The 12,350-nt window shown below is 47.2% G+C and overlaps 1 protein-coding gene across 2 annotated transcripts in view; it reads left to right on the top strand.

The window, feature by feature from the left end:
• Positions 1 to 12,015, top strand: part of LOC113885060 (ubiquitin-conjugating enzyme E2 E2) — a 374,924-nt gene extending 362,909 nt beyond the window's left edge. For both annotated transcript variants that reach the window (XM_027530187.1, XM_027530188.1), the window contains one exon: positions 11,248 to 12,015. In XM_027530187.1, the coding sequence (XP_027385988.1) occupies positions 11,248 to 11,345 (98 nt within the window). In that variant the 3' untranslated portion in view covers positions 11,346 to 12,015. The remainder of the gene's footprint in view (positions 1 to 11,247) is intronic.
• The last annotated feature ends 335 nt before the right edge of the window (positions 12,016 to 12,350 follow it).

The following is a 12,350-nucleotide window of genomic DNA, read 5'->3' as shown; positions in this document are numbered from 1 at the left end:
GTCCTTGGCTCTTGCAGCTGTCCACATCGGTGAGGTCCCGTGTCCCTACAAACCTCCCACATGACAGATGATATTCTCTGTCATGAATGTAGCCTTTTATCCCTGTGTGAATGGAAGTGTTACCCTTCAAGGTCAGAGCCTTGAGAAGGGGCTCTGCCTCAGGCTCTGCGCAACATTCCTAACTCAAACACAAGCAATAGAATAATACAAAGGTTAAAGTAAAAGAACAGATATAGTATGGAGTCGGATTTGTTCTTCCCTATTGCAGTGGCTTCAAGAGGAAAAAGCCTTCTTCTTCCAGTTTGGTGGTGGGAGGAGGGGACACAGGGGTGCTGACCTCCGCACCCTGCACTGCACTCCCGGCAGGTTAGCGTCGCGTGCCCCCAGACCCCCTCCTCTCCTGCAGGCCCCCTTCTCCTCCCGCAGACCCCCTCCTCCTCTCCCGCAGACCCTCTCCTCCTCTCCCACAGACCCCCTTCTTCTCCCACAGACCCCCTTCTCTCCTCCTGCAGACCCCCTCCTCCTCCCGCAGACCCCCTCCTCCTCTCCCACAGACCCCCTCCTCCTCTCCCGCAGACCCCCTTCTCTCCTCCTGCAGACCCCCTCCTCCTCCCGCAGACCCCCTTCTCTCCTCTCTTGCAGACCCCCTCCTCCTCCCGCAGACCCCCTCCTCCTCCCGCAGACCCCCTCCTTCTCTCCTGCACTGTCTGGTAGACTTCTGGGCCCTGCAGAGCCCGCTCGTCTTCCCTGAGCACGTCCTGTGAAGACACATGTCCCTCTAGGAGCTGGGGCCCTTGGATCCTCTTTTAGGATCACTGGGTACTAATTTTGGGGTAATGACACATCTTGCTAGACTTGTATGACGCTTTGTGTGGCATTCTCAAAGTCAAATCTAGTTGGATCGCAGCCACCACTTGGTTCAAATCATAGCCATGATGATTTTCTCCCTAAATTATTTTATGAACCCCGCCCCACCACACACATGATACAGATATATGCACATACATATCTATAGATACATATATGTAGACAGATAGATGGGCTTCCCTGGGGGCTCCGTGGTAAAAAAATCTGCCTGCCAGTGCAAGAGATGCAAGTTCAATGCCTGGGTCGGGAAGATCCCCTGGAGAGGGAATGGCAACCCACTCCAGTATTCTTGCCTGGAAAATCCCATGGGCAGAGGAGCCTGGCGGGCTACAGTCCACGGGGTCACAAAAGAGTCTGACATGACTTGGCAAGTAAACAGCAGCAACAAATATATATTCTTTAAATATATATATATGTATCTATGTATCTTTCCAAGGATCTTAACAACCTTCTGGTCTGAGTTAGGCCTGTAATTAATAGTCTGGTTTTCCCACATTCTAAAGTATGAAAACTTTAACTTTGCCCTACTCACTTGATGCTTAATTAGTAGACCCTGAGGAATTCAGATAGCCCTAAATCTTGATAACATTCTTCAAAGAGACCTGAAAAATTCCTGTACCCCCAGGGGAAATAGCTTTAATTGCTCCAAGTCTTAACCTCAAGATTATAGTTCTCCAAATGAAACGCAAGTGAAGGAAAGAAATGAGGAAGGCTAGGAAGTTATCCTGCCAGGTATCAAGCATACCATTAAAGTGTAACAAGGAAAACAGGAATAAATAAAGCAAGAGGCAGATTAATTGGATGAAGGAATATTGAGCACAGAAGCAGGCCCGGACACTTATGGGAATCGTGTGTGTGATAAAACCAGCATTACACAAACAGCTACTATCTGTAAATACAGGAGAATATTCTAGAATACTGGAGTGAGTGGAGAAAGCCTGCTAGTACGCATGATATCACTCTAAAAAATATTTAAGAAAGACTGACTTATTTAAGTACTGAAGGACTTTACCCTTGTGTGACAAGAGACGCTGTGCACCGGGTTAGAGGACAGACGCTTTGGAGAAAGTATTTCCTCCACATGTAATAGATAAACAATATTTCCCTTAGAGGTGGGCTGAACTTATTTTGGCTGAATGCTAAATAACCAATGTTAAAAAAATCAATGAACAGCTTAAGCCAAGGGTGAACGTTCCCCCCATATAATGATCTTCTGAAAAAGAAGAATAAATATGAAATTTTATCTTAAGAATCTAAGTAATCTTACAGTATTATTATTGAAAATTGGAGGGGATTCCCCAGCGGTCGGATGGTTAGGGCTCCGTGCTTCCCCTGCTGGAGGCCCGTGTCAGGAAACTATGATCCCACAAGCCTCGTGACGTGGCCAAAAGAAATTTTTGTTTTAATCCATAGAAAATTGGATGTGTTTTTAAAGTTTGTCGTAACGACGTCACTGTGTCATTTCTTGGCGCTACCATCTTCTAGGCGACTCTTCTGCACGTGTACAAGATTTCGATGTTTTCGCCTGACGAAAAGGATGGATTTCTTCTTCTGTCTATTCCAGTGTGATTACTGTTAGTGGGGCTTTTGCTATCAGATTGGTGCAGTTTCCTTTTTCTCTAACAGTAGCACAAAGGTAGAGACCTAAAGATCTGGCTGACGGTGATCACCGTGAAGTGTCTTTGAAGTCCCCCCACAAACTGAAGCCGTGCGCAGCATGTCTAAAGCCAGTGTCCCCTGAATATTTGAGAAGCCCCCAGAAGATTTTTGCACTTGTATTTCTTATTGCTTGCTTCACTTCCTGCTTCCCACAGTCCCTGGACGCGCGGCTTCCTCTGCCGGCAGCCACCAGTTGTTGCCAAGCCTTTGCTCCCGGTGGCGGAGTCTGCCGGGCACCATCGTGCAGCGTCTGCTGTACCAGGAGACTTTTCCGTAGATCACTGCTCATCCATCTCACTGGGAACATTTGTACTGAGGACATGTGAAGAGAATTCCAGGTCTTTTCCTTATATGTCACATGGTTTGTCTTTGACTGAAAAAGATTTTCAGTCCCAAGTTACATTCATCATGCTTACCAGTATTCTAATTACCAGTATTCAGATATTAGCAATAAGCCCAAATGATGGTTTTGTTTACTAAGTATGATAGCAACCTGATCTTTGATCTCCACAAGTTCAGCAAATCTCAAAATAACATCAAAGAGGCATTTGTCGGTTTAATCTTCCAAAAACTAAAGCAGTTTTGACTTTTGAATACTGAAGCCAAAGCTGACCTTAAGTGCATGCTTAATATTTATAATATATAAAATATGCCTTCACATCAGTAAAGAAAAAATGGACAAAAAACATGAAGAAGCACATCACAGGAGAAGAAATGGAAATGGTGAGCAAACATGAGAGCATGTTAAAACCTCAGTAGCTATCAGATCAGAGCAAGGCGCAACCATGACGGGATTTTTGTTTGTTACCTTGACAAAAAAAAATATATATATATATATTAAAGATTGGTAATGCAGTGTTGGTGAGAATATCCAGAAACAGAGTAGACTGTACACCCTTCTTTGAAGGACCTTTTGGTAGTATTCACCAAAAGTTCAAAATCTGTACTCTCCTCTCCAATGTTGTCACCTAGAAGAACCCACCCTCCAGAATGACTCCAATGTGTGCTCAAAATATGTGTACAAGATAGTAAAAGTCCTGATAGTGAAAAACCAAACCTAGTCTCAGTGTGCATCAGGAGGGGATAGAAAAATAAATGCTGAATAACTATGCAAGGAATACCCTGTAGGTACTAAAAATAATCAGCTCAATCTATTTGTGCTATCAGAGAAACACAACTTGTGTATTGGCCCAGAGGAGAATGCAAGCTGCAGAATCATGTGATTCCCACTGGGTTTAAATATAAGTAAAGAAAAAAGTCTAGAGCAATGAGCATCCAACTGTTAACAGTGGTCACCTTGAGATGGGAAAGATACAGAGATGGAGGGGAAGTGAAGGGAAGAAGAGAGTGTGCTTTACATCATATGTGTTTCTTTATTTCTTGAATATATTAAAATGAGCTAACATGATCATACTTTTTAATTTCATAAAAGATTTAAATAAATCCAGGCTAGACCAAACCATGGAAGAAAAGTCCCCTGAAAGACACAAAAATGAGCTAGACCTCATTGTAATGCTGACCTACAGAAAGGCTCCAGTGACTTGGTGAGTAGTAGCTGAAGGAATAAATGTTCATCCTGGGGATCATGGAACAGCTGGAGGAGCAGCAGTTTGTAGCCTGCAAGAATCCAAGAAATGGCAAAGCACAAACCACAAATTTCAATAATAAAGTTTAAGAAAACAACCACCAGGGCTTCCCTGGTGGCTCAGTGGTAAAGAATCCATCTGCCAATGGAGGGGACACGGGTTCAATCCCTAGTCTGGGAAGACGCCATGTGCCGTGGAGCAGCTAAGCTGAGCCTGCGCTCCAGAGCCCACGCACGGCCACGAAGGGCAGCCCCTGCTCGCAGCAACTAGAGACACCCCCGAGCAGCGATGAAGACCCAGTCCAGGGAAAATAAATGACTGCATACTAAAACCAAAACAGCCAGGAGGAAGATGAAAGCAAAGCTGCTGGACTGTCCTCCAGGGCCCCTTTCCTGACTTGCTAACCATGTGTGGAGAAGAACGTTCTGTGATGAGCCAGCACATAAGGCCAGTGTGACAAAGGGGACACCTGCCTCACGGAGTCACTGCTCTTTCTGGCTGTTATTTTTGTGTGTTCTTTCCTTGTCCTCTATCCATTCATACATCCTCGCAGAGACACGGTGTTAACAAGCGAGAAGCGGAGACAGAGGAACGGGGCAGGGTCCCATGAGGGCAGCAGTCTGCTTAGCAACCTCCCTAGGACCTGGAACATAGTAGGGCCTCAGCAGTGACAGTTGTCTGGAGCAAATGCGTGGGTTGCCCTCCAGTGGGAATTGTGGATCTTTGCCAAACAAGCAACTGAAAAGTGGTATTCTCAGTGCAGTGATAGAGGTATGGACGGACCAGACAGAAATGGGGCACAGACGTCTGCTACGAAGCCCCTAGACACATCCCTGAGCAGGCTCTGTCTGAGCTAAAATTTGAGACGTTCACAGAAGCCCACCAGACAGAGGAAGTCAGAGAAGCAAAGTGCAGAGAGCCATGAGCGAGCGGGGCCTATTGGAGAAGCTGCGAGTCCGCTGATTGCGGGTTACAGCATGGGATGGGGAGGCCAGAAAGATTAGTCTAGATCATGACGTTCTCAGGAGCCGTGCTAAGGGCCTTGCTGGTTTGGGTTGGGTTTGTAATTTGTTTTATTGAAGTATAGTTGACGTGCAGTGTTCTGTTAATGTCTGCAGTATAGCAGCGCCTCAGTTATGTGTGCACATTCTTTCTCATCTTCTTTTCCTCTGTGGTTTGGCACAGGACATGGAATGTGGCTCCCTGTGCTGCACAGAAGGACCTTGTTCTGTGTGCATTCTCTCTGCAGGACTTTGCATCTGCTGACCCCAGCCTCCCACCCCATCCTTCCCCCTCCCCCTCCCCCTGGGCAACCATAGGTCTGTTCTTGGTATCTGTGAGTCAGTTTTGTTATTAAGTTCATTGTGTCATATTTCAGATTCCATGTGTAAGGGATATCACACAGTATTTGTCTCTCTCTGACTTATTTCACTAAACGTAATCCCGTTCATGCCCATCATGTTGCTGCAGATTGCAACATTTCATTCTTTTGCCTCACTAAGTAGTATCCCACTATATATATGTGCCACATCTTCTTTATTCAGTGGACATCTGGGTTGTTTCCATGTCCTGAGTTTTCTGAGTATTGCTGCTATAAACATTGGGGTGCATGGATCTTTTGGAATTATAGTTTCGTCCCAGGAGTGAGACTGCTGGATCACGTGGTAGCTCTATTTTTAGTTTTTTGAGGAGCCTCCGCACCATTTAAATTCCCACCAGCAGTGCAGGAGGGCTCCCTTGTCTCCACCCCCTCTCCAGCACGTTCATTATTCCACACCGCACTGTGCTGAATGTGGAATCTTAGTTCTCCCACCAGGGATTGGACCCAGACCCATGGTCAGTGAAAGCGTCGAGTCCCAACACTGGGCCACTCCAGCATTTATTGTTTGTAGGTTCTTTCAACAGTGGCTATTCTGGCTGGTGTGAGGTGGTACCTCACTGCAGTTTTGATTGGCATTTCTCTAATAATCACATGAAATCCCATGGACAGAGGAGCCTGGTGGGCTATAATCCGTGGGGTCACAAGGGAGTTGGACATGACTTAGTGAGTAAAACAACAACAGTAATTACATGCCAAGGACTTTGGATTTTATCTGAAGAGTGTCTTCAAGAATAATCCTATTTATATTTTTTAAAAGATGCACATGGATATTCATTTGCTGTCCTTATTTTGAAAACAATAGCAGAAATTTTGTATGTGCCTGACAATGTTTCAGTCCATTGGCTTCTTTTAACAGCTGTGGGGCAGCTCCTGCCATTGCCTTCGTCTTGCAGTTGAGGAAACCAAGGCACCAAGTCCCTTCTCTGACCTGGTGCTGCTATGGGTGGAGCCCAGATACAGAGGCAGGCAGCCTCGACCCAGAGCCCACCCCCTTTTCCCTTATCCTGGGCTGCTTTTCTTTGTTTCTTTAAGGACATACATGTTTTCTTAAGGAAAGAAAGTCAAAAAAACTTTTTCGCGTGGTTTCTCCTGTGCCACCTACCATCCAGGAGAGAATGATTTGGGGCCTTGCGGGTAGAACCCCTCTGCGGCTCAGCCGGCCGCCCGTCCTCCACTGCTCGCCGTCAGCTGCCTCCCGCCCGCTTTGTTCTTCCACGTGTGTATAAGTTTACTTTTGGTGGTGCTGGTCCTCGTGGCCGTTGCGGGGTTTCTCTAGCTGCGCGAGTGCAGGTGACTCCAGCCGTGCTGCGCGGGGCTCCCCCGCGGTGGCCTCTCTCGCGTGGCCCACGCGTTCTGGGTGCGCGCTTCGGCGGCTGCAGCTCGTGGGCCCGGAGGCTCCGGCTCCGGCTCCGGCTCCGGCTCCGGCTCCGGAGCCCGGCCCGGCGGTTGTGGCCCTCGGGCTTCCTTGTTCCAGGGCATGTTCGACCTTCCCAGACCAGGAGTCAAGCAAGCCACGTCCCCCGAGTTGGTAAGCGGGTTCAGTCCGCCGAGCCAGCGGGAGGCCGCCTCCTGCAGTCGGCACCCGCGTCTCCCCGCTCTCCTGGACGGGCTGTGAAGCCTCCCGGTGTCCGGGGTTCCTCGCAGAGGGGGGCCTTCAGACAGGGTCCCAGGGGTTCCCTGAGCCTCTCCCTTCCAGAATCGCAGTCCCCGGAAAGGGCTGGGTTGGCGCGCTCAGCCCCCTTAGGCGCCCCCAGCTTTCACTGAGCCGCCCTCTGCGCCTGGCCCTGCGGGGACGCGGAGGTGAGCCCAGGAAGTAGAGAAGGAGCAAAAAGAAGTGGGGTTCCCATCACGAGGGATTTGCTGACTTAAGCCTCCACTCAGGTACTGTTTCATTGCTTCCATTGTGCCAGCAAAAAAAGCGATGGCTGATTTTTACACACAGGCGAGGTGCCGCGGGTTAGGGATCCGGTCCCTAAACCGGATGGCGGAGAAGCGCTCCCTGCCCCCACCCCCGTGCTTTTCCGTTGACCACACCGTGAATCCTGTACGGGGACCCGCTCATACACACCACCCTGCCAGCTAGGAGAATCGAGTGCTTACCATCACCTCACCCTGTGCTGTGAGCCGAGCCAAGTGTGAACACACTCCTCTTCTCAGAAATTCAGACAAATAGTGAATGAAAGAGAGCAGATGATGCAGGAGACTTAAATTTCACTTTACTCATTCATGGATGAACTTTGTGGGTTTTCTTTAGTAAAGAGGAAGACTGACAGGTGATCATCTCAGAGATTGATAGAGACTTGGGAAAGCAGTAGCAGTCTAGAAGCCAAAATGATGGGGAAATTTTCCTTCTGTTGTAAAAAGGAATTGATAGAGAAACAAGGTTGAGTAATTTATGTTTGGAGACTGTTATTTCATCCCTGGTGTAGCTCTGTCCATGAAATATGAAACCTTACAGCAAGAGTCAATCTTCCCTCAGGTCATGATTATAAATATACTGTACAAGGAGTATCTTATTCCTCCAAATGCACTGCAGTTGTCATGGACACACATTTATTGCCTAGTTTCATTTGGTTACTTGTAGTCTTAACTGTCTTCTGTTCAGCAAAATATTTTAGCATTGAACTGTTTGATAACACATGATTTTAAAATTTCATTTTATACTTTTATTCCTTCATTAATACTTTTAAGATTTGCATAAATTTACAAAGATGCACACACAATAATATTCTTCACAGCATTGTTTATTAAGCAAAAAAAAAAAAAAGTAGAAAGAACCCATATATCTCTAAACAGGAAATTGATTTTTAATTCAGATTAATATTTTAAATGTTGCGGACTTCCCTGGTGGCTCAGTGGTTAAGAATCAGCCTGCCAGTAGAGGAGACACACAGGTTCAATCCCTGGTCTGGGTGGATCCACATGCTGCTGAGCAGCTAAACCCGCCACCACAACCCCTGAGCCTGTGCTCTAGAGCCTGGGGGCGTAACTACTGAGCCCAGTGCTAGAACCTGCGCTCAGCAACAAGAGGAGCCGCCTCAGTGCGAAGCCTGCACGATGCTGCTCTCTGCAGCTAGAGAAATCAGTGAAGACCCAGCGAAGCCAAAACTAAAAGGAATCAATTAATTAATGCCTTTTAAAAGTTTACAAAAAGTAAATAAAAAATAAGATGATGCACAGGGAATATAATAACTGTGTATGGAGTCTAATCTATAAAAATACTAAATTACTATGTTGTACACCTGAACCTAACATAGTAATATTGACATGTCAGTTACACTTGAATTTAAAAAAATAAAAATGATGAGGTAGGATGTAATTCCTGAAACAGAAAGTTATTCACCATATAATGAGTTTTTTTAAAGGTTGCAAAAGCAGACTGACCTTTTTTTTTTTCCTTGTATGTTTGGAAGAGAAGTCTGGAAGACGGAAGTCAGCGTGTTAACAGTGCTTCTTTCAGTGAATTTGCAGCCAGTTTTCACTTACAACTTTCTGTCTTATGTGTTGTGTGAGGTGGCTTTGTAAATTACTATTTTTATATTTAGTATGTATAATTTTGCAGATGGAAAAATATTTCTGTTTTAAAAACTGAGCTCGAAAAGGTGAAAGGAACTCTGAAAGGAATTTACTGCTAATTATTTAAGCATATACAAAAAGAAGTCTGCACAGTGTGAGTGAGGTTTCTTCCTCCTCGGCCCCTGCTGAAATAGTCTGAATGCTCTTCCTCACCCCTGAGCTTTCTGTTCCTCGTCCTTCACCTGTCTCCCTCTCCCTTTGTGAAGGAACAGCGGACTCTTGTTCCCCGTTAGCCCACCCTCCGTGAGGGTGCATTTGCATTAGAACATTAAAATCACTGCTCATTCTTCTGACTTAAGCCAGTCCTTTACCGTGACCGGTTAAGTGAGGAAGCTCAGATGGCCCTTTTGCACCTCTCTCACGTTGGGTGTATTTAACCAAACAGCCGACTTGACTGGTGTAGACCTGAGCTCTGTCCAGGGCGCCCAAGTTCTTTGCCTTCCCGAAACTGGAACTAGATGATTTGTTTCAAAGATACAGAAATGGGACTCACACCTCTCTTTGGCCCTTTTTAGACTCTAATATAAAGCCACTACTTTAGTCTGAAAGACAGTATTTTTTAAGAAGATATCTTGCCAATCCCAGATATTTGTGTCTACATTTGGTACTGCTGGTCTGAGTCATCTTGAACCCTGACTGGGCTGGTTGAGGTGACAAGTTTCACCCTTTGGGCAGGTGAAAGTCCAGAGTCACAAAGAGCAGGCGGAGAGGCAGACGTTTGTAACAGACCCGTGATAACGAGTCAGTGTAAGAAACTTAACAAGCTTAGCGCAAACCCAAGCAAGCTTAAGGGAAGTTCGTGAAAGCTGAAGCAGTCTTGGGGCTCCCTGGCGGCCCAGTGCTTGGGACTGTGCTTCTGTTGCAGGGGACACGGGTTCAGTCCCTGGTCGGGGAACTAACACCCCACAACTCACTAGGTGAGGCCCCAAGGGAAAAACAGCCCCCTAAAAATGATGTATTAGTAATGTTAGATCTGTAACAAAATGTTTTTAAAAAGCAGGGGTTTGTTGAGAGGACTTTCAGAGGCTGTTGTCGTCAGCCTCCGCAGATTCTGAAAAGGTGGTGCTTCCCTTACACTCTGATTATTGAGAAGCTGTGACATTGAAAGTCTTACTCAGGATTTTCCTCAGGTTACAAGGTTATCAGACCGCAGGCACCCTGCCATCTTCTTTGCTTATTTTTTTTTTATTTATTACCAACTTTTGCTCATTTTTTTCTCTTTTGGTGCTTTCTTATCCACTTGCTCTAATACACACAAATTCTCAACACCAAAAGTACAGGAACTAAAATTCGAAGGGAAATGAAAGAGTGGAGGGAAACCAGTGCCTTCTGGGATCTCCAGAAACCTAAAGGACGTTTTTTCAGTTGCTCTGAATGGTCTTCATTAGCCCTGGATCCTGTCTGAGTGGAGGAGTGTCCCGGGAGCCTGCAGGGAGAAGGGGGCTCCAGCTCCAGGCCTGGAGCCCCCCTCCTTAGGCTGAGCTTCCTCCCGTGGCAGCTCCAGTATGTTCAAGTTTGAGGACGTGGTTAAGTCAGTGAGTTGTCAGCTGTGAGTAACATCCTCACTACTTTTGTAACAGAGAACCCTATGACTTTGATAAGGGCTTCCCTGGTGGCTCAGGCCTTAAAGAATCCACCTGCTCATGCAGGAGACGCAGGTTCGATCCCTGGGTCAGGAAGATCCGCTGGAGGAAGAAATGGCAACACATTTCAGTGTTCTTGTCTGGAGAATCCCATGGACAGAGGACCTGGTGGGTTACAGTCCATGAGGCTGCAGAGTGGGACATGGCTGAGCAACTCAAACACACACACACACCCGGCTTGGTAATTCCCAAATACAGAGACACTGTGTCACCCACTCACTAACTTGCTGCTGCCCCCAACCCCAGCAGTAATCAGGGTGGAGACCAGGCTCCGCCCACTCGCATCTTCTCGGGGAAGGAAATGCTCCCTGAAAACCAGGGGGGACGGCGGCAGGTGTCTGCCTGCTGGGGCCCGGGGAGCCTTGTCCGGACCGTGACGAGGCGGCGGGGCTGCAGCGATGCGGTCCCGGGCGGGCGGCCCTGCTCCGGGCGGCACGCGGCCTCCAGCCTTTCCGCCCGCGCCCCGACACCCCGTGTCCCCGGCTCCGGGGGGCCGAGCGCTGGCCCGACTGACCTGCCTCTGCTTCCTTTGCAGCTGACCCGCTGGTCGGCAGCATCGCCACACAGTACATGACCAACAGGGCGGAGCACGACCGGATGGCCAGACAGTGGACCAAGCGGTACGCCACATAGCGCCGGCGGCAGCTCCGCGCGGGCCGTCCGCGCTGCCCGCAGGCTTGTTACCTTTGGAACCGTCTTGCGATGGAGCGTCATCCAGCCCCACTCCTGTTCCTTTGCTCCCACCCCTTCCTGTTTTATTCCCTTTTTAATTTCCATTAACTTGAAAGATCTGGTCTTTTTTTTTAATCCCCCCCTCCACGTGGATGGGAACTTTGGTTTTCAGTGCGAACAATGTGGGATCTGTAATAATAAGAGCTTTCTTACCAAGCTTTGTATTCCTGTGTGGTTTTGTTCCTTACTGTCCATTTTCTTTTGACCCTTCTTCCTTTTCTGTGATCTTCAGGAAGACACGAATTCAGAATTCTATCTCGTTTCTACTTCCATGTAGCGCTTAGGATTAAGTTTTTTGTACTGAAGTCTTTATCGGTGGGTGCATGCTACTGGGAACCAGATTTTGTACAAACGCTTCAATCACAATCACTGTGCATTACTGAAGACTCTGTTTATCACTAGCCTTCTGTCCCCACACCGAAGGCTGCTGGATTGAACAAAATAATATGTATTTTGATTTACTGCAAGTGCTTGTACATTTCTTAGGGACCTGGCGCTTTTGACTGTGGATCAGTTGATGTACACTTGGATTATTAAAGCGCTCAATAAATCACTGTGGCTGATAAATGCACTTCTGATAACCCGGCATTTGCTTTGTATCCTGGTGACCGACACAGCGCTCCGCGCAGTGAGGCTTGCCTAATTCAATTACAGGTTCAAGTGTGTTTTTTCATCTCAAACCTGGGAGGTCCCTTTGCAGTTGAGTTGCCAGCTGAGGAGGTTCCCCAGCTGTCAGTGGCCTGACGATTTTATGGTTGTCTCAGATCACTCTTGTTTTGCGTATTGGCTGGACGTCACTTTTGTACGGACATCTTTTCTGTTACCACCTTCTTGATGCAACAGTTCAAATATGTGACTCCAAAAATAGGCTTCTAGTGAAATTGAGGGCTGGGCTGATCATTGGGT

Source organism: Bos indicus x Bos taurus, chromosome 27 (assembly GCF_003369695.1).
Source record: "Bos indicus x Bos taurus breed Angus x Brahman F1 hybrid chromosome 27, Bos_hybrid_MaternalHap_v2.0, whole genome shotgun sequence".
Classification (NCBI taxonomy): Eukaryota; Metazoa; Chordata; class Mammalia; order Artiodactyla; family Bovidae; genus Bos; species Bos indicus x Bos taurus.
Note: the sequence above shows the minus strand (reverse complement) of the source record. Positions and strands in the feature narration are given on the sequence as shown.